The following is a 17,437-nucleotide window of genomic DNA, read 5'->3' on the forward strand; positions in this document are numbered from 1 at the left end:
GGGTCTTTTCCAATGAGTCAACTCTTCCATGAGGTGGCCAAAGTACTGGAATTTCAGCTTTAGCATCATTCCTTCCAAAGAAATCCCAGGGCTGATCTCCTTCAGAATGGACTGGTTGGATCTCCTTGCAGTCCAAGGGACTCTCAAGAGTCTTCTCCAACACCACAGTTCAAAAGCATCAAGTCTTCAGCACTCAGCCTTCTTCACAGTCCAACTCTCACATCCATACATGACCACAGGAAAAACCATGGCCTTGACTAGATGGACTTTGTTGGCAAAGTAATGTCTCTGCTTTTGAATATGCTATCTAGGTTGGTCATAACTTTCCTTCCAAGGAGTAAGCGTCTTTTAATTTCATGGCTGCAGTCACCATCTGCAGTGATTTTGGAGCCCAGAAAAATAAAGTCTGACACTTTTTCCACTGTTTCCCCATCTATTTCCCATGAAGTGATGGGACCGGATGCCATGATCTTCGTTTTCCGAATGTTGAGCTTTAAGCCAACTTTTTCACTCTCCACTTTCACTTTCATCAAGAGGCTTTTGAGTTCCTCTTCACTTTCTGCCATAAGGGTGGTGTCATCTGCATATCTGAGGTTATTGATATTTCTCCCGGCAATCTTGATTCCAGCTTGTGTTTCTTCCAGTCCAGCGTTCCTCATGATATATTCTGCAAAGAAGTTAAATAAGCAGGGTGACAATATACAGCCTTGACGTACTCCTTTTCCTATTTGGAACCAGTCTGTTGTTCCATGTCCAGTTCTATCTGTTGCTTCCTGACCTGCATACAGATTTCTCAAGAGGCAGATCAGGTGGTCTGGTATTCCCATCTCTTTCAGAATTTTCCACAGTTTATTGTGATCCACACAGTCAAAGGCTTTGGTATAGTCAATACAGCAGAAATAGATGTTTTTCTGGAACTCTCTTGCTTTTTCCATGATCCAGCGGATGTTGGCAATTTGATCTCTGGTTCCTCTGCCTTTTCTAAAACCAGCTTGAACATCAGGAAGTTCACGGTTCACATATTGCTGAAGCCTGGCTTGGAGAATTTTGAGCATTACTTTACTAGTGTGTGAGATGAGTGTAATTGTGCGGTAGTTTGAGCATTCTTTGGCATTGCCTTTCTTTGGGATTGGAATGAAAACTCACCTTTTCCTGTCCTGTGGCCACTGCTAAGTTTTCCAAATTTGCTGGCATATTGAGTGCAGCACTTTCACAGCATCATCTTTCAGGATTTGGAAGAGCTCAACTGGAATTCCATCACCTCCACTAGCTTTGTTCGTAGTGATGCTTTCTACGGCCCACTTGACTTCACATTCCAGGATGTCTGGCTCTAGGTGAGTGATCACACCATCGTGATTATCTGGGTCATGAAGATCTTTTTTGTACAGTTCTTCTGTGTATTCTTGCCATCTCTTCTTAATATCTTCTGCTTCTGTTAGGTCCATAACATTTCTGTCCTTTATCGAGCCCATCTTTGCATGATATGTTCCCTTGGTATCTCTAATTTTCTTCAAGAGATCTCTAGTCTTTCCCATTCTGTTGTTTTCCTCTATTTCTTTGCATTGATTGCTAAAGAAGGCTTTCTTGTCTCTTCTTGCTATTCTTTGGAACTCTGCATTCAGATGCTTATATCTTTCCTTTTCTCCTTTGCTTTTCGCTTCTCTTCTTTTCACAGCTATTTGTAAGACCTCCCCAGACAGCCATTTTGCTTTTTTGCATTTCTTTTCCATGGGGATGGTCTTGATCCCTGTCTCCTGTACAGTGTCACGAACCTCAGTCCATAGTTCATCAGGCACTCTATCTATCAGATCTAGGCCCTTAAATCTATTTCTCAGTTCCACTGTATAATCATAAGGGATTTGATTTAGGTCATACCTGAATGGTCTAGTGGTTTTCCCTACTTTCTTCAGTTTAAGTCTGCATTTGGCAATAAGGAGTTCATGATCTGAGCCACAGTCAGCTCCTGGTCTTGTTTTTGCTAACTGTATAGAGCTTCTCCATCTTTGGCTGCAAAGAATATAATCAATCTGATTTCGGTGTTGACCATCTGGTGATGTCCATGTATAGAGTCTTCTCTTGTGTTGTTGGAAGAGGGTGTTTGCTATGACCAGTGCATTTTCTTGGCAAAACTCTATTAGTCTTTGCCCTGCTTCATTCCGTATTCCAAGGCCAAATTTGCCTGTTACTCCAGGTGTTTCTTGACTTCCTACTTTTGCATTCCAGTCCCCTATAATGAAAAGGACATCTTTTTGGGGTGTTAGTTCTAAAAGGTCTTGTAGGTCTTCATAGAACCGTTCAACTTCAGCTTCTTCAGCGTTCCTGGTTGGGGCATAGACTTGGATTACTGTGATATTGAATGGTTTGCCTTGGAAACAAACAGAGATCATTCTGTCATTTTTGAGATTGCATCCAAGTACTGCATTTCGGACTCTTTTGTTGACCATGATGGGTACTCCATTTCTTCTGAGGGATTCCTACCCGCAGTCTTAGATATAAATGTCATCTGAGTTAAATTCACCCATTCCAGTCCATTTTACTTCGCTGATTCCTAGAATGTCGACATTCACTCTTGCCATCTCTTGTTTGACCACTTCCAGTTTGCCTTGATTCATGGACCTGACATTCCAGGTTCCTAGGCAATATTGCTCTTTACAGCATCGGACCTTGCTTCTATCACCAGTCACATCCACAGCTGGGTATTCTTTTTGCTTTGACTCCATCCCTTCATTCTTTCTGGAGTTATTTCTCCACTGATCTCCAGTAGCATGTTGGGCACCTACTGACCTGGGGAGTTCCTCTTTCAGTATCCTATCATTTTGCCTTTTCATACTGTTCATGGGGTTCTCAAGGCAAGAATACTGAAGTGGTTTGCCATTCCCTTCTCCAGTGGGCATGATCAGGGTGTGTTTATTTCTTTATTCCTGGAGCCTTGCTGCTGCCCGGCTGGCGTTTAACCAAGCCTGGGTTACAGTACTAATAAGGGGGGTGGATCAGCTGCCCACGATTGTGAAGAAACAGCCCCGAGCTCACGACAGAAGCAGGAATCATGGAGCAGAGCCCCAAACCTGCAGGGGCCGGGGGAGGGGCGGAGCCTGGGTGGGGGAGGAGCCGGCGGAGGGAGGGGCCTGCTGGTGGGAGCACCAGGTGCGGGGAGCCGGCATGTGTGGACGCAGAAGAGGACGAGGCTGGAGAAGATGTAGAAGGGCGGAAGGCAGAATCACGTGCGGGCTGGATCAGGAGGAGCAGGACAGTGGACTTTCTGTCCCAAAGCCGAAGAGCGTCAGCGGCGAGGGGCCCGGTCGGGAAGTCCGGTCCGGACAGTCATCCCTACAGCAGGCGCCTGTGGGCAGCAGGGCAAGGCCTTGCCTCAGGAGATGGGCCCTCCCGCACCGGGAACAGCCCCAGGAGCGCCGATCCCACCCGCAGAAAGCCCCGTAGGCCCCGGTGCTGTCGAGGCTGCCGGATGTGTGGCCTCAGAGGGGACACGGCGGCCCTGACGTTACCCTGCAATGTGGTTCCCCAGCCTTCTCGGTGGAAAACGTGGTTCCCTCGTCCAGAGCCAACGACAGGGTCAGAGGCATTTATAGTTAAAACGCAGAGCTGAGACTTCTGTGGGCGGTGTTGTGATTTCAGAGAGAGCTGCAGGAGCACCACCCTGGCTTTTGCTGCTGACAAAATACCAGGCAAATTTATTTTTGCCAGCAGCTCTTCCTTTCCCTGTGCAGTGAGCCCAACTCTGAGAACAGCTGTGCTCCAAGCAGCGTTTAAAGCCCTGGCTGCCTCGCCTGTCAGTCTTGGTGAAGTCTGCTCATCGCTTTCATAGCAAGCGCTGCAGAGCTGACTTCCCTGAGATTTATTGGATTAAGGGCTAATAGCACTTGCCCCTCTGTGAAATCATGGTCTTGGTTACTGTAAATACCAGCAGAAAGACTTCAGGTGCCTGCAGTTATCTGCAGGGTGCAGCTGGAGATCAAGTTTGTGCACGTAAGCTTGGGAGGCTCATCTTTGTTTTATTTTTAACCTTTTTCTGGACCCTCCAGTGAAAAGCTTATTCCAGGACCACTGGCGTCCTTCGGAGTTGAGGTGCTCTATCCCTGGGCTGCCACGGAGCCCATCTGGAGGGAGCGGGGTCTCCAGGTGTCCTCCCGGTGCGTGTCTTCCACCTCCACCTCCAGGTGCGCATCTTCCTTCCTCCCAAAGCTACATCCCTGAAGCTGCACCCATGTGCCTGGAAGATGTGGAATCCCACGGCCCGGCGCACCTCGCGATGGCCCTGGGCCCCCAGGAGGCTGCAACAGAACTCGCCCTCTCAGCAGCATAAAGGGCAGCCTCTGCAGTACAGCATGGCCTGGGCTCTGTCCCGGGTCTCACGTGAACGAGGGCAGGGAGGAGAGTGGCCACGGCCATTTCCCCCAGGGTGGGGCAAGTCTGGAGGCTCAGGGGTGCACCTGCTCCCGCAGCCCCCAAGGTGGGAGACCCCATGTGATGGCGGAGAGGCTGTTCCTGGAGACAGGCTGTCCCTCGTGTACTGGTTTATCTGGAAAAACCAAAGCAGAAGCAAAACCAGACACTGTGCTGCCATGCTGTCTCCTGGAGACAAGGCAGCCACGTAGCTTCCTTTATGGAAAAAAAGTACAAAACAAGCTGGTTTCAGTTTTCTCTTAAAGGAAATACAACAAAGCAAGAACCTCAGCTTTGCCTGATGATCTGAAAGACAAAGCGGAGTCATCAAAAGAGGCTGCGTCCCAAAGATCTCATGTAAGAAGGGCCCTTTTTTGAGTTTAAAGAAGACGCTGCCCCTGAAAGGACTCGTGCCCGATTAGTAATGAGAAATGAGAGGGTCTGGGCTGCATCCCAGTGACATCCATAAACAACGAGGTATCAGGAGAGGACGGTGCAGCCGCCTGCCTGGCCAGCACCCGGAGAACTCCCTGGAGGAGGAAAGCACTTTCTGTTTGTTTTTCCTGAAAAGATGAAAGGCCCGAGTCCTCATCCCTGCAGCCGCCCTCAGGAGCACATGTGAGCCTGAGACTCTCCAGTGTCATTTGCATCTTGTAGGCTTTTATCTTGATTTATTGTTCATGGTTGGATGGCTTTACCAACTCAACGGACCTGAGTTTGAGCAAGCTCCAGGAGATGGTGACGGACAGGGAAGCCTGGTTTGCCGCGGTCCATGGGGTCACAAAGAACCAAGACTAGACTGAATGATTGAACAACAATTATTCATGCGACTAAAAGGCCCGAGAACAGCGTTCATGTTTCTGTTCAGCCTGCCTACAAGAAATAACAGTTGATGTGAATATCCCAATCAGAGAGTTAACTGGTGCTTCTCTTCTTGAATCCTACCCGCCAGCACCAAGGAGCAGAACAGTTAATTCACGGGTCAGCCAGGAGCACCCACTGCACTGGAACAGTGACTAGAAATGAGTCCACAAAGTGAACGCTGAGAGATGCACCCAGGATTGACGGGGGAGCACAGAACTTTAGGAACAGGGCTGCCTGTGTCAGGTGGCCTTTCTTGAGAAATTACTGTTATTATTTTATCTAAAGGAGACGGAAAACAGAAAAGAACTTTCATCTGGACGGTGATAAGACATACAGTCAGATTCGCCTCAAAGTCCTTTATCTCACAGGGTCCTCAGTTTGTTTAGGTAGTCTGATGATGGTTTTACTATCCAAGTTAGTGCAGTGTTCTAGTGTTTTTTATTTATTTTGAAATAATCATAACTTGAGACTTACAGAAGAGCTGCAGAGATTGCTGAATCCCCTTTCCCTGGACCCCCTAAGTGTTAACCTCCCACCACTGCCCCGTGTCTTCCTTCCTCTGCATCTCCGTGATGGCAGGGAGCTGAGGATACACACACATGTATTTTCTGAGTCACCTGAGAGAAAGCCACAGGCTCACACCAACATTATTCCATGTGTATTTCCTAGAACTAAGGGCTTCTCAGACTTCACTGGTGGCACAGACGATAAGAATCTGCCTGCAATGGAGAAGACCCAAGTTCAATTCCTGGGTGGGGAAGATCCCCTGGAGGAGGGCATGGAAACCCACTCCACTGTTCTTGCCTGGAGAATCCCATGGACAGAGGAGCTTGGTGTCCATGGGGGTTGCAAAGAGTCGGACATGGCTGAGTGACTATACTTTCACTTTCAAGGGCATCTCACAGTGCTGTAGTCTTCTGCTCTAAGAAGGTGTTTACACGGAGCAGCAGCTGCCCTCCAGGGAGGAGGAGGACTGGAGAGGCTGAATCAGTCTCAGTGCCAAGCGGGCCTGCACCGCGTCTCATCTGCCCTCCCCGGTGGCAGGCGGTTCCTTCTCACAGCCTTGCCGTGGAACCAGCTGCAATGATGCTAATTAAAATCAAGATGCTCAAGGCTCTGAGAGCCGCGCCGACAGCGCGGGGACGCAGCCAGCCTTGGGGGACTGGAATCTGCCATAGGTGATGTGCTGATGTTGATTTAAGCCTGGAACGTGGCCATGACGGCATCTTCTTGGTTAATTGGAGGCAAGAAGTCTTCCTATTCTTTGGTAATTGTGCTCCCAAATGCTGTTCTGCTCAAAAGAGAAATGTGAAGAAGTGAGACTTTTAAAATAATTATCGATATGAATAAGCAGCTCTTTTGCAAGGCCCAGGGAGCTGTGGGGCAGGGTGGGGAGGTAGAGGCAATGGGGAAAGTGCAGACCTGTGGTCACCGGCCGTGGTCTGGAGGAAGGTCCTCCACCACGCTACTTAGGACAACAGCCCTCCTTGGAGAAGCAGCCTCGAATGCCGTGAAGTTGGCTGTTAGTGTGAAGAAAGACCAGGAGGCATGTGCGTTTTTATGCCAGAGAATACAGGCCGCGATAATTTGCAACCTCTGCCCTCAGATACGCAGGCCCTCGCACTGCAGGAACCCGCCCCTTCAGTGTGCCTGTTTATGGGCAGAGTGTTCAAGTGTTAGTCGCTCAGTCGTGTCCAGTTCTTTGCAACCTCATGGACCGTAGCCTGCCAGGCTCCTCTGTCCATGGGATGCTCCAGGCAAGAATACTGGAGTGGGTTGCCATTTCCTTCTCCAGGGGATCTTCCTGACCCAGGGACTGAACCCACGTCTCCTGCATTGCAGGCAGATTCTTCACCGTCTGAGCCACCAGGGAAGCCCCATTTATGGGCAAAGTCACCCATAAATCAGCCACCTCCTGACCAGGAGTGGCCTTCCCTAAGAGGCTCTGCAGGCAGGGAGAGGAGTTATCTTTAATTTTGTCAGAGACTCAGGGCCCATCTCCAGGGAACGTTGGCAGGAGGTGAAAGAGGCCCCAGTCCACTTTTTTGAATTATCATTAAAATACAACCTCTGTGTGTGGAAAGAGGCAGTCAAGCCACAGGGAAGGATGTAAGACCACCCTCCGCACGGACCACGCCTGCTGCTCACTCGCTTCTGTAAGCTTCCAGAAGGCTGCGTGCGTGCGTGAACCTTCGCACGGAGGTCCCCCTCAGGGGTGCCCCACGTGGCTCGAGTGACCCTGTGGCTCCTCTGCACGGGCACTGACTCTTCCAAACCCTCCTCTGTCCGTTCTCCCCTCCAGACTTTCTGCACCAAAACGCACTGGCTTCAGTGGGCGTCCAGGCCTTCGGTGAGCACCTCTTGGAACCTTGGGTGATGGCGATGAACAAACTAACCGCACTGCCTAATCCTGGCGTGTGCTCCCGCTTGCCTGGGCCGTGCACGAGCCCCCGCCCTCCACGTGCTGGTCTGAGGAAGCGCAGATGCCCCGGCATCCCAGCCCCTCGCCAGACGGTTCTCTGGTGTGGACGGGACCTCCCGGGAGGCGCCCGCTCGTTTCTTCCACCGGTTCCTTAACTAAACGGAGAGTCAGGGAGCTGAGCCCCACTGCGGGCGATGTGCCCCCCGCCGCCTCTGCTGGGACCACCGTGCAGGTTGGCTCCCCAGACCAGGGCATGGGATGCAGGCACAGCCGCCCCTGAGACGACACTGCCATGTCTGGTCCTCGGCAGACGGTCCCCGCCCGCGGGGAGTGTCCTCCCCTCGCTGCGCTGTCCACCTTTCTTCCAGCTTCGTTCCACACCCTTCCCGCTGTGCTGAGTTTGGTTTGGTGTTCTGCTCTGTAACTCAGCGTTTTGGAGCTACTCACACTCACCCTAATCCCCATGCTGGCGCCCGTGGGTCTGATCTCTCTGTCACCAGGACACTCAGGTGTGAAGGGCAGGCTTGAGGCCAGCGTGTGTGCTGTGTGCTGTCGCTGGCCCCTCGCAGGCCGGGGTCCCAGCTGAGTGTCCGAGGAGCAGGCGCCGGCTCTTCCCCGCAGCCCTGTACACAGATGCAGAGGCTCTGAGCTCTGTGGGGCTCCAGGAGGGGAGTGCGCGTCCCAGGCCCCCGCGACCCCCTCCCGACGTTGTCGCACTCCTGCCAGCCTGACCTCCCCAATTCATTTCACTCTTCAATGATTTTACCAAATGGACAGGAGCGTCCAGAGAACCAGGCGGGCAGTTCGATCCAGAGCGGGGATTGGGGTGGGAGACACAGGAATGTCCAGTGAACTAGGCGGGCAGTGCTCCATCCAGAGTGGGGCAGGAGGTAGATTATTAATAGTTCATTCACCCCTCACGAGTTAGCCGCGTGCCTGGTCCCCGCCGGATGCCCGCGTCCGTGGGGCCCGTCTTGGCTCTGCGTCAGACCTGATCGTTGGCTCAGGGTCCCCCAGCTGCTCCTCTGACCTCATGGCAGCCACGGGAGGCGGGTGTTTGCTCCCCATCTTCTCCGGGGTGTGTGTGTGCTGCCCGAAGCCACTGCCGGGCGCTTCAGCCCCGAACCCCCACCTTCCTGGGGTGTCAGACGCACTGCTGTGGACGCAGAGGCAGTCTGGGCTCGGGCCTGCCCAGGGGGCTGTCCAGCACACACGCTAGTCTGGGGCCACCTCCTGATCACTGCACCCGCACCACATCTCTGTCCCGACCAGTCGTGGGGGCCCCAGCGTGTCCGGAGGTTGGTTGCTGTTCGTTGGTTTTCCTGCTGAATCAAGTGTGGCCCCTGATTGAGTCTCAGGAAGAAAATTCCTGTCCTTTCTTCCTTGAAGAGCCTGGACTCTGAATGGTCTGGTGTGGGCCCTGCATGTGGGAGTGGGTGTCTGCTGGCCTTCACTCTGAAGGCGCTCTGTGCTCCCTGGGAACGTGGAGCGTGGGGTGGCCCCACGTCTCAGCTGTGCCCTGTGAGGGGTGCGGGAGCTCCGCGGACTCAGGACCACTTCGTGCCACCCTGGGGTCCCTGCTGGGGTAGGAGGAGATAGTCACTCACGTCACCAGGGCATCCCCAGCACTCTGCCTCAGAGTTGCCCTGAGATCCGGGACCCAAGTGTGAGCAGGACACCCCGGCCTCTGACTTGGGGGTCAGGCTCCCAAGCAGCGCTGCCTACGCTGCTGTGTTTCCCAGACCCCAACCCCAGGAGGGCAGCTCTACCCGCAGCCCCGGCGCACGAAGTGCCTGCTGGGCCCCAGGGCGGGGGGGGCGGTGTCCAGGGCAGATAGATACTCTGCCTCCAGGGACACTGGCACGCACGCCCTCGGGCCAGAACCACAGACAGTGAGCTCCATGGCTGCCTGTCTGCTGGTTGGCAGAAGTACCCCCATCCCCTGAGCCCGGGAAGGAAGAGGCCAGTCTTGCCTCCATGCTGATCCCGTCCTGGCTGAAGATGAATTTAGGGGCTGAGGTTTTCAGAAGCTCCTCGCTGGAAGACAAGAATAACACAACTTACAAATACACCTGCAAAGACCCAAACGTGGGACAGGCCCCCAGCCTCTCAGGTCAGGGGCGGCTGTGCGCATTCCCCCACGTCCCGGCCTGCCAGCTGGCAGAGGGACCCGTGGCCCTGAGCTGCGGTGTCTGTCCTCGTGGCTCTGAAGGGCGGGGCGGAGTGTGGGCGGAACACAGGAGACCGGGTCCGTTAGCGCGGCCGGCCGGCTCCCCGGCACGCGTTCCCCCGCCTGGCTTCCGGTTGCGGGCTGTTGGCCGATTCACCCGCGAGTGACCTCGTGAGCGATCGCTGTGCTGGCTCCGGCTCTCCAGCCGCTCGGCCGCAAACCCTCCAGGGCTCGTCACGCCTGAGCGGCCTGAGACCCCGGCCCGCCCCGCGGAGAGCTGCCCCCGGGGTCGGTGGCGGAACCCCTACCGACCTCTCCTTCCTCTTCTCTCCACAGTGCGGCAAAGGAGCAGAGAACTTTGACAAGTTCTTCACGCGAGGGCAGCCTGTCTTGACGCCGCCCGACCAGCTGGTCATCGCTAACATCGACCAGTCTGATTTTGAAGGCTTCTCCTACGTCAACCCCCAGTTCGTGCACCCCATCCTGCAGAGCGCGGTATGAGACGCCTCGCGGAAGCCTGGTCCGCGCCCCCGCCCCCGCCTCCGCCCCCGCCGTGGGAAGCGACCCCCACCCTAGGGTTTGCCGGCCTCGGCCCTCCCTGTTCCAGGTGGAGGCCTGAAAACTGTAGGGTGGTTGTCCCCGCGTGCTCGGCTGCGTCATCTCAGCGGAAGATGACGTCACGTCGGCATCTGCTTGACGTAGAGGTGACATCTGGCGGGGGATTGACCCTTTCTGGAAAGCAAACAGACTCTGGCCCCATTTTTTTTTTTTTTTTGGGTACTGTTTGATGTGTTTCCCAAAACCTCTGTTGATTTTCACCATCCAGATTTCCCGATCAGAGATGTTCAAATGAACCCACACAGTCTAGGGGGCCGGAAACACGTCCATCCACCACGTCTTCGGAATAAAAGAATGGGGGTCCCAGAGTGCGAGCGAGGCAGGACTCGGGGGTTGGGGGGTCTTCAGAAAACCTGCCGCTTGTGTCCTCTGCCTCCATGGACACTGTCCCCAGAACCCGAGAGGCTGGGAGAAGTCTAGTCCAGTTTGCAAGCTCACTGCTCCCAGGCGCTGACGGTTGTAACCCGCTCATGGTTCTCCTACTGCGGTCACTGGTTTAGAAAAAGAGGAAGAGAACCCTAGATGGGTGTTGGGGGTGTTTGTCATCTTGTACCTGACTTGGTTGATAACTGTTTTGCTACTTGCGTTTCTTTTTAAGAGGCCAAATCTTCTAAGGAATCCGCTAAATGAGCACAAGAAATCAGATCAAGGACAGACCAGTGTGTGTGTGTGTGTGTGTGTGTGTGTGTGTGTGTGAGACGTTCATAATCTCCGGGAGATGACTCTGGTCCAGGGTGCCATCAGCCATCATGCCACTACTCACAGTGTTGTTAGCCAACCCCGCCCACACACTGCCGTTTCACTGCCTGCTGCCTGGGGCGTGGAAGCGTGCACCCCAGCCCTTTTGTACTTATTTATTGAACCGGTTGCGGTGTCCACGAGAGTACGATGTACAGTCAGCTCACCCAGTGTGGCTCCAGCCGCAGCCCCAGGACCCAGTCCCCCCGTCCCCGTCCGCTGAGATGAACAGCAGTACAGTTTCGGTCCCCTGGTGTGTCATGTCGAGTGACACGCCTGGCGCTGCAGAGTCAGGAAACCTGGATGCATATCAGCTCAGAGAGGCTTTATTGCTGGAAGGATTTTAATATGTTTTGCAAATGCATCATGCAATGAACTTTGCATGTTTATAATAAACCTTAATAACAAGTGAATCTATATTATTGATATAATCGTATCAAGTATAAAGAGAGTATTATGATAATTTTATAAGACACAACTGTGCTATATTTGTGAAGGCTCTTGTTTCTAACTTGCTTCTATGATTAAGTTCTAGCTTCCTTTCCCTTGCAGAGCTTCCTCTTCCGCACCCCCGCTCTGTGTGTGCCCTGCCTTGGCACTAGAGCGGCTTTATTAATTTTTTATTGCAGTAGATCTAATTTTGAAAGTGAATGGCTACTTTACATGATCAATAAGGCATATATATGTATAAATACTTAATTCTACCTGCAAACAGAAGTTTTAGTTTTGTCTTGGAGATAACATTGAGGTGAGACCCCCCTGCCCTTGGCCTCCGAGCAGCATCTGTGCCCTGGTCCTGCGTCACTCTCCCTCCTGGGGCTGCGGGGACCTGCCGGCTCCAGGGGGCCCAGGCCACGGGTGCCGCTGTGGCGTCGTCACGGTCCCAGGCCAGGCTTGTTTCGTCTGATCCATTCTCTCCTGCAGCCGTGCTGCTGCTAGTGACGCGGGAAGCCCTTCCCAACGTGGGTGCGTGGACGCCCTGGGAGCGTGCCAGCCCTGGCACAACCTGCCATCCACTCCGCACCTGCAGACAGTGAGGCCAGGCCTGAGCGGTCCGCGGATGCTCTCAAGAGGCCGGGCACTCTCTCCGGGCCTCGGGGGGAGCATATCTGTGAGACAGCGTCACAGCAAGGGCCTGGCGGGAGCCGGCCGCCAACGGCAGGAAGAGCGTTTCGAAGGACGTGGTCGTCAGTCCTCACGGGGGTGCTCTGTTCTCCGTTGTTCCCCAAAGTGTCTCCCAGTGACGTGTCTTCTCATTTTTACGTTCTGGCTCTTTCCTGATTCTCAGCTGGCACACCACCCCTGAGGGGCCTTAAGAGACGAGTGGCCTCGCCCATCCTGGGAACTTGTGATTGGAGGAGGCGGTGGGTAGGAAAGAGGTTAGACCAGATTAGACCAGCAAAGAGGAGCTTCTTCGGCCACTGTTGCTGGACTGTGGGCCCCCGTGGGGCGTCTGTGCAGGTCTGGCCCATCCTCCCCCACACCTCATTTGGTCTGATGGAAAGGGACCCAGGTATAGAGAGAACCCAAGAAACAGAGCCAGTCACCCTGCCCTGGAGTGGAGCGACCCCAGGACGGGTCCCTAGGCAGGTGCCCGGCGAGGGGAGGGCAGTCCAGGACGGCGGCTCTGACCGACTGAGAGCTCCCCAGCAAGTGCTGAGCCGGGGAAGCCGCTCTGTTCTCCCGCGGCCGACATGCTTCCAAGTTGTCCCTCTTTCTCCGGAACCTTGCTCCGCATCCCAGCTGGCTTCCATCCTTTCTGAACGTGCGGAAACCCCCGTGTGGGGCCAGCCCTGCGGGAGCGGCTATGGCCTTGAGGACAGACTTGGGGGAAACCGGGGAAGATCGGGGTCAGCGGAGGGTCACCGTGGTGGGGCGTGTCAGTGCGTGGCTGTGCCCTGAATTTAGATCAAAGCTGATGCTTTTTAAGAAACTGAGTATCCCACGATAGTTCTGTTGAAAGTACACGCCATGTAGGTGACGGTTAGCAGAGTGGATTGAACCAACGTTCTGTGGATTCACCCCCTTCATGGGGGTCTGGTAAAATAAAGCCCAGGGAGGAGCTGCCAAGGGTTGGAATAAGGAGGAGGCCTCAAGGAGTCAGGCCCCTCAGCAACCCTGGAAGGACCGGGCAGTATCCCTGGGGCCTGTGGGCCCAGCAGCAGCAGGACCTGGGGGAGTCCAGACCCTGTGGCTCCAGAGGCCGTTCAGAATGTTGCGTCCCTTTCCTGCCGGAGGCGGCCGCTGGGGTGGGATGGTCCTTCGAGGCTGCGGGCCCATGGGGAGGGGGTGGCCCCTCCTCTTGGCGTCTTGTTTAAACCCACAGGGGCCTGGTTTGAGGAAGCACCTGGAGTGCGCTGCCCGCAGAGGTTCCCAGGAGGTCCGCACGGACCAGGAGGTCGCAGGGAGCCCCGGGTCCGGGTGATGGCTCTTGCGACGTCTGCTTGTCCGCCCCCATGACTGAGCTCACCGTGCCTCAGGGTCATTGCCAGCTGTGTCCTCAGAGGGAGGTGTGTTAGGCTTTCTTATCAGGAATTTGGGAGAAAATCAGAGGGTGAAGAGGTCTTTGGAAACCCGGGCTGAAAAAAAAAAAAAAAGAAACCCGGGCTGAGAAGATCGGATGGAAGACCGCGAGGACCCAGGTTGATGTGCACTGCAGATGAGCACGGTCTGCGGCGGGGCACGGGGACACAGGGGACGGGCCCCGAGGGCCCCTGCTGCGCTCTGGGCCAGGAGAGGTCGTGGGAGGGGGCCGAGGGGTCCAGGCAAGGGTGGGCTTGGGCGCAGAAGGACTGACGGACGCCCGCAGCAGGAGGAAGCCAGGAAGGGGGAAGAGCCCCTGGGAGGGCGTAGCTGTTCCTGGAGGCTTGAGAGCGCGTTTGCTGCTCCTGCCCCGAGAGTGTCCAAGCCCCTCGCCCCGTGAAGGGGCCCCCAGCTCTGGGTGGGGCCCGAGTGTCCTGCAGGTGGGCCGACACCCGCTTTCGCCGGTGGCTTCCCGCAGCCGGGGGCGGGGGTGGGCAGACAGGGCAAAATCGCTGGACTCCGCAGGCGCCCTCCACACCCAGGGCACCGAGCAGAAGTCTGAGTGTGTTGCTGGGGGTGTTTTCTCAGAGCTGCAGGAAGGCAGAGTGGGGGCCGTCCAGTTTTAAAGCCCCAGCAAGGAAGCATCCCGTGTCGGGCACCTTCTCACTGCAGTCTGGTGCAGTCACCTCTTCTCGTCTACCGCCTCCTGCTTCTCGAAGCCCCACAGGGGCAGCCACGTCTGTTCCCCCACCAGGCGCCCGAAACATCCTCATGGCCCTGGCACCGGGCAGGGAACCAGAGATGACGCTTGGGATCCGGGGAGCAGGGGAGAACGGGTCCCCTGGCTGGTAGTCACCACGCTGGAATCTAACAGGGAGTGTTGGGAGCTGTCTTTTAAAACCTTTTCCTTGAGTTACTTGGGTTTACTTTATGAAATAGAGTGACTGTCGGCATTCCTACCGTTTCCCGTTTGGGCAGAGGCAGCCATCCAACAGCGCTGTGTCTGCTGTTAGAAAAGTCACCTGCGTCACACGTGGGGGAAGGCAGCCATAGAGAAACGGCGCAGCCACGATTCTGTTAATCTTGTAATGTCGGGGCCCTCAGGAGGGTTCAAAGCTGAGATTAGGACCCCAGTGCCTCTGATCTGTGTGATCAGCTGATAGTTAATAATTGTGTGTGTCCAACTCAGTCATCAAACAGCCTTATGATAACCCACACTATGGCCCACAGACTCCAAAGACTTTGAAACCTTATGGAAAAGACTAATTTGTTCATTCCAGCAGAACATCTGAATATACTGAGCTATTTGTACTTTTTTATAGAGAACTTTAATAAATCAATTCTTCCTTTAAAATGAGTTTTTAAAATAAAACTCATTTTATTTTAAAAAGAGTTCATAAGATTTCACAAGATCCCAATGATTCCAATGATTTCATGAGATCCCAATCACTAGGAGCCTGTAGGACTCAGCTGGGGTGGGCCATCTGGAGCGCCCCGACCTGCACTCCGCTGCAGGGTTGTCTCCCGCCAGTGGGGTGTGGTGGCCCCCTCACAGTGACTGGAAGTCCAGATGGGACGTGTTGGAAGAATGACGTCCTTGATGTTTTAATAGACAGTGGGGACCACTGTCTAAAGTCTGGAAACTCTGGACCACGAGAAAGAAGCTTTCTGTTCTCTGTACAGATGTAGCTCCAGGATTGGGCGGGGAGGGTCCCTGGGGCCCCTTTTCTTGCTCCTCAAGGCTCTGCAGCCACCTTTTGGCCTGGGAGGCGGTGTTTCCTCCGCTCTGTCTCCCGTCCCTAGGGTCCCCAGGTCTCAGTTATTTGGGAAAAGTTCAGTGATGCAGGGTAAGAACGTGTGCAGTTCTTGGGGTCTCCCCGAGAAGGCAGCTCAGAACTTCTCCAACGTCCAGAGAAAAGCGGCAAACGTGCCCATCAGTGTCACCTCTCGTGTGAGCAGACAGGACCCCTGTTTGTCAGAAAAATCCCTGTTTGTCAGAAAAACCCATTTGTCAGAAAACAGTATCAAGTCTACTTTCTAAGAACATTTTTCTAAAATAAGACAAAAGGTAGCATCGCATTTTCTGATTAAACAACCGTGTCCTTGTCTCCTCAGCTTCACTCCAGGAGGTTTTACTCCTGTGACTGTTGGTAGACTTTTGTTGATGCTCTCCCTGGAAAAATGTGATTCTTTTCTTGAGGGGACTATTCAAAATCATCCATGAAGGCTGTGATTCTTCTGAGTCTAAAAATTCACCTCGTATCTCCTCTATTAGAGTCTTTCAGAATATCTTTTATAGATGATCAGAAACGTTTCAAATCATTGCTTTTGCTCTCTTGTGGGGGGAGGGTTGAAGGACACACCAGGTTTAAATCGTTAATTGAAAACCATCCTGTGTCAATCAGACCCCACATCTGTGTGGAGGAGGCAGGGTTGGCGGGTGCAGTTTCCCTTCTGTGTGAGCACCTACCTACTGATGACGGGTGAAGGCTGTTCAGCTGTCCGGTCACGTTTGGTTTATCGTGGCCGAGACGGGTGTGCAAACTGCTGCGTTGCTCTAACACTGTCCCCTCTGATCTCCGTTTGCATGATATGCTCTGTTAGATACATTAACTGTAGTTTGGAAGCCCATGTGTTCGAATAAAGACAATGACCATCCCTTCGTGTCCTCGGTCTCGTGTGCATCCTCGGCGGTGGAGCAGACACTTCTCCTCGTGGTCACAGGGCGACCCCAAGGCCAGACTGCAGGCGCCCCCAAGGCCAGACCACAGGTGCCCCAAGGCCAGACCTCGGGGCGACCCCAAGGCCAGAGCACGTGGGCAGGTCGTCTGGCCCCGCGGAGGCCGTGGGGAAGCCTGAGCCCCGGGAGGGCCGCACTCGGTTCACCATCATTAACCTCAAGACGGAGGCTCCGCTGCCCTGGAAGCCGTCCCCCCGCCCCCCCCCACCCGGTGCCCAAGACCTACGACCTCCCTGACGCAGGTCGGCCTCTGGCGGGCCAGCACTCACCACCTGGTCAGCTCGGCAGGTCATCCAGCTTGAGGGGCGCCTGTGGTCCCCGCCCCCCGCTCCTGCCCCTCCTGGTCGTGGGCAGCTTTCCGTGCCACCTGCAGCCTGCGTCCAGCTGGTCAGCGAGTCCCGCTGGGCTTGCCGCGACTCCCCACGGGGGTGACTGTCCCCAGTGTGCCTTGGCAATGTCTTGAGACAGTTCCGGTCGTCGTGTCTGGAGACAAGTGCACGGGCGTCCAGTAGGCAGGGGCCAAAGACGAGAGACTGTCAACATCCTGCAACCGCAGGGCGCCCACAGCGAGGCTGCCAATGCTGAGATCCTTGCTCTGGGAGAGCCCTCAGGCTGGCCGCTGGGACCCACGTCCACGGGTCTCCCTGCCTGGGCCCCTGAGGCCACCCTCGACACCCCCACGGCCCTCTGCCGGAACCCGGCGTGACCTTGTCTGAGCAGGTCCCTTCCCTGTGTAAAGCCCTCCAGCGGCTCCCCATGACCCTTAAACAAACCAAACATCCCCACTGCCCACCAGCCTCACCCAGCCTGGCTTGTGACACCAGGTTCCACAGGCAGGCGGCGGGCTCCAATGGTGCCGACTCGATTATTCACTCGTGTGTGTGTCTGTCTGTGTGCACGTGTGTGCCCTTTCCCATCAGAATGCAAGCTCTACCAGAAAACCAAGCATGTCCACCATTCC

At 54.7% G+C, this 17,437-nt stretch overlaps 1 protein-coding gene across 2 annotated transcripts in view; it reads left to right on the forward strand.

The window, feature by feature from the left end:
- Window positions 1–16,394, forward strand: part of PRKCA (protein kinase C alpha) — a 310,559-nt gene extending 294,165 nt beyond the window's left edge. Inside the window, exons 17-18 of one of the 2 annotated variants that reach the window (XM_024979613.2) lie at window positions 7,568–7,615; window positions 10,194–16,394. In XM_024979613.2, the coding sequence (XP_024835381.1) occupies window positions 7,568–7,615; window positions 10,194–10,358 (213 nt within the window). In that variant the 3' untranslated portion in view covers window positions 10,359–16,394. 2 annotated transcript variants of the gene reach the window in all.
- The last annotated feature ends 1,043 nt before the right edge of the window (window positions 16,395–17,437 follow it).

Source organism: Bos taurus, chromosome 19, assembly GCF_002263795.3.
Source record: "Bos taurus isolate L1 Dominette 01449 registration number 42190680 breed Hereford chromosome 19, ARS-UCD2.0, whole genome shotgun sequence".
Taxonomy (NCBI): Eukaryota; Metazoa; Chordata; class Mammalia; order Artiodactyla; family Bovidae; genus Bos; species Bos taurus.